At 51.3% G+C, this 4,216-nt stretch overlaps 1 protein-coding gene across 1 annotated transcript in view; it reads right to left on the bottom strand.

Moving 5' to 3' along the window:
* The window catches only part of slc16a10 (solute carrier family 16 member 10), a 16,067-nt gene extending 12,567 nt beyond the window's left edge, over nt 1-3,500 (bottom strand). The window contains exon 1 of the mRNA XM_019884976.1: nt 2,991-3,500. Within this exon, the coding sequence (XP_019740535.1) occupies nt 2,991-3,309 (319 nt within the window). The 5' untranslated portion in view covers nt 3,310-3,500. The remainder of the gene's footprint in view (nt 1-2,990) is intronic.
* Between the last annotated feature and the right edge of the window lie 716 nt (nt 3,501-4,216).

Genomic DNA, 4,216 nt, shown 5'->3' with positions numbered 1-4,216 from the left:
GGGGGGGGGGGGGGGGGGGGGCACCGCGTGCCCACTCAAAGCACTGCGGTGGCAAAAGCGGGAATGGGCGTACAATCCCGGTTCACAAACATGACGGCGCCGCCGCCGCTACCGTTGCGACAACTGCATGCGTGCACTACACGTCAGAAGGGAGAGCCGGTTGAGCGGCTGGCCAGGTTGCGGTTCACCAGCAGTATTTCCGAACATCGTAGCGACTTTTTCATCAAAGTCCGTGAGAGCGGATGGAAATCAATGAAAGAGCAAAGCCAGTTAACGCATATCGCGCCCAAATAGCATGCACAGACTGTACGTCCCCCTCGGCGTAAGCGGCATCAAAGATGACATCAGAGCAACTTGATCCGACACCGAGCAGGATTCCAGGATTTCAGTGACGACATCGGTTTGTTTGGTTTTTTTTTTTCAAGGCCGATATTTAGTAACTTGCCGTTCGTGTTGCCCAAAAAAATAGGTTAGCCATTCTAAAGAGGAACATATGCGCTTCTTTGCAAGAAAATAAAAGCCTCAGAAACCACTTGGGAATGCCGCTACTCAAAAGTGAACGGCGGGGGGAGGAGACCCAAATATCAGTTTCATAACAAAGCGCCTTGCTGTCTTTGACTGTTCAGTCTCAGTACGCCAGTATGGGATATTGATGTTTTCGGCGCGCGATGCCCAAGTATGGGATGTCGCACCCCGAAGGTTGTTTTCTCCATTTCCTCGGTGCAAAATTCAAAACGCAAGACATCAGAGCAACGCGCAAAGCTAGCTTCTTGCTTCAGAGTTAGCACGTGGTCTCCTCAAAAAAGCAGAGAGGGGAGCATCAGCGCCGCCTTGGCTAGCAGAGGCAGACAGAGTTTTTGTCCAAATAAGAAGGGGCGTCGACTGCCCCCACGCCCACGGAGCAGCGCAAGCAACTTGTTGGCGCCAACGCGCAATTCGGAGCCTGCTGTTTGAGATCCCAGTACGTTTATTAAGACGGTGTCCAATGTTTCGGTGTCACGCTGCTCAGAGGCGTTAGCAATGTGAATGACGCTACAGAAGTGTTAGTTCTGTTATGCTATCCATCCATCCATGTGGATGCTGTGTGTGTGTGTGTGTGTGTGTGTGTGTGTGTGTGTGTTTTCCAGTCATGCCAATCTTCAGTGTGGGACAAATAAAGGTTATTTTATCTTATCTCAATCTGCCCAGGGCATTCAGAATCAGCGCTGGGTGTTAACTTTATTAACAATGGGACCGTTTCAAACTCATCCTCCCAAGGGTCCTCGATGACATGGGCATTTTGCATCCTTTGATTGTTTGGTCAAAACAAGTCCGGTTCAACGCCTGCGGTGGGCTGGGCTCAATTTGGCCAATTCGGAATGTTTGTTCAAAATAAAGAATACATCCATACATATCCACCGGGATAAGATAAGATAAGAAAACCTTTATTAGTCTCGCAATGGAGAAATTCCCAATTCACAGCAGCAAAGTTATGAAAGGAAGAAGTAGAACAACAAAATATAGGAGCTGCTGGAAAGGCAGCCACTCTCGCGGCATATTGAGAATGCTACTCTGTCATCCGTCTTGCGGTTTCTGTGGTTTTGGAGGGGGGGGGGGGGGGGTCAAACTTCCTGTATGGTGTTTGCATAATAAACCGTAACACCCATGCTTGCATGCTTTCTGTTCAAATAAAAACAACAACACATGTATATTTTGTTCATTGATTGATTCAATGGATTGTACTCAAGATGGCGAACAATGCGCCAGCGAGTGCGTGTGTCAACCCTGTCGATACTTGGGCTTGATTTTCTGTTTTTGTTGCTTGGTGCTTTGACGGCGGACTTTTTACGGGTGTTATGATGGCCAGTCTTGCAGAGCAACGTTGGGAGATTCGGGTGCATTCAAGCGTGGTTGGGAGAATCAAATGACACGATCCGCGACGCTATCGGAGAACACTTTGGCTTTTTGCCACCCGCAAGATGTCATGGTGAACTGCGGTTTAGCTTCCCCTTTCGTCAGCAATTCCAATTTTTAAAGGAGAAACCGTCACACTTTTGATCCACCACCAGAGTGCCACGTCACGCCCCCCCCGAGGGCCCTCTCCAAGTACAGGGAGCAAACGTTTGGTTTTTGTACAGGGTAATTCATGCTAATGGTGTCCATTAGCAAACTCGGAATTAGTGAGCAATGACACACCTTCATTGAATTCAGCATATTCATGGACTGAAACGACCTGTTCTAGTTTCACGTCACTGAATTATAATCACGACCAAAGACACCATGTTACAAACAGTGCGGTGAGGTGCACCAAACCGGAATGGAACGCAAATGAAACTTTGCCATATTAATTCTTGGGGGCCTGGGGATACCTGGCAACCAGTTGATGCAGAATGCGCTCACGCAGCCGCTCGCTCGCCCGACCTCCCAAAGGCGAGGCTCGAAAAACAGATGCGCCGTTTCTTTCTTTTGTGACGCAACAATACTGTACTGTATTCTATCCGCGGAGATTTACGGGCGCGCGTTTGAAGGATGTCACGCAGTGACGCGTCGCCAAGCCCGCACAGCCCCCGGGCCAAAGAAAATCACGACGAGACACGAAAGCCCTCGCGCGGTGCGTCTCGGTCCGCGCGCGGCGTTCGCGTCACGCCGCAAATGAAATGCGAGGCGCAATCTGGTCGACAGCGGAAAACGAGCAGATGTCTTAGTGGCGACTCGCCGTGAGCTAACTTCTTCCTGCAGCGCCCGCAGTCGCTTGCTCACACGCTTAACTAAGTCGGAAAATTCATTCATTTCACAGAGTTTCTATCGTAGGCCTTAAAAACAAACATGGTCGCGATGTTACTTCAAGGGCAAGTCAAGGGTTGCTCGAATGTTTTGTACTCGCCAGACGAGCCAAAAGTCACCTCCGCGCAAACCGCAAAACATTCATGTTGGACGACGTTGAAATGCGACCACTAACTGTGCGCCCCCCGCCCCCTTTTATTCCCTTTCTCGTCGCGGTGGCCGCTCACCTGTCCTGAAGCGGAGGTCCTCGTCGTCCTCGGAGCCAAACTCCCGTAGCAGGGAGAGGAAAAGAATACCGAAGGCGTTCTGGATCCCGAATACCGAGCCGTTACACCACATGGCGGCGAGCATGACCAGCCATCCCCAGCCGCCCTCCGGGTGCGCGAACGTGCACTCCGCGCTCTGGTCGGGGACGGTCACCTGGCTGTCCCCGTTCTCTTTCGTCTCCGCTTCGCCATCGACGAGTTTCTCCTCGACCGGCGCGCCGGCCGGGACGTGGACCTTCTTGGCCGCGTCATCATTTGTGACGAGAGTCCCTTCTGCCATTGTTGTGCGTGGCAACTTTTGGATTGGCGTTGAGAAGAGCGCGACTAATTTCAAAAATGCGGCTCCGGGTGGCGGTATGAAAGGTGTCTTACATGTGGGGGGCTGGGGTGGGGGCGCAGCATCCGCGGGTGAAGCTGCAGCTGCCGCGGTGGGTGTATTTTCGCATCTATCGCAACAGTCGAGTAGCTGCCGTGGCGATGTTATAAATAGCGAGTTCGGCGGGGCGGGGTCGGGGCATCCTGCCGCTGATTGGACAAAGACGCCTACGCGTGACGTAGGTGACTTTACGGCCGCACGCATCAGCCGGTGATTGTTCACAGGACTAATTACGACGATCGAGCTTTTTTTTTTTGAACGAAAAGATGGGCCAGCTTGTAGATGACGTTGAATAAAGGAAAAAAATATGTGAAAATGTTTTTTAAAACTACATGGATTTTATTTGCTGCTATTTTTGTTATGTAAAATAAATTCAATCATTCACACTCCTCTGTTGACTTTGTCGCTCTTTAATGTTTCAGTTGCTATGCAGTGGCTGTGGCTCTTTTATGGTATGTATTCTTTATTACTCGTATAGGCTTGATGTCTCACAGTATGTTGTAACTACGCCGAGCTTTCTCCCAGTGAGTGTCAGCTCTCGTCCATGTCTTCTGCAGCCAGCCGTGCCTACGTGGGTTTTCTTTGGGTACTCCGGTTTCCTCCCGCATTCCAAAAACCTGCGTGGGAGGCTGATTGAATGCTCTAAATTGTCCCGAGGTGTAAGCGTGAGCGCGGATGGTTGTTGGGTCTCGGCGTGCCCTGCGACTGGCTGGCAACCGGTTCAGGGTGTCCCCCGCCTACTGCCCGAAGACGGCTGGGATAGGCTCCGGCACGCCCCGCGACCCTTGTGAGGATAAAGCGGTTCAGAGAA

Source organism: Hippocampus comes, unplaced genomic scaffold, assembly GCF_001891065.2.
Source record: "Hippocampus comes isolate QL1 unplaced genomic scaffold, H_comes_QL1_v1.1 scaffold144, whole genome shotgun sequence".
NCBI lineage: Eukaryota > Metazoa > Chordata > Actinopteri > Syngnathiformes > Syngnathidae > Hippocampus > Hippocampus comes.
Note: the sequence above shows the minus strand (reverse complement) of the source record. Positions and strands in the feature narration are given on the sequence as shown.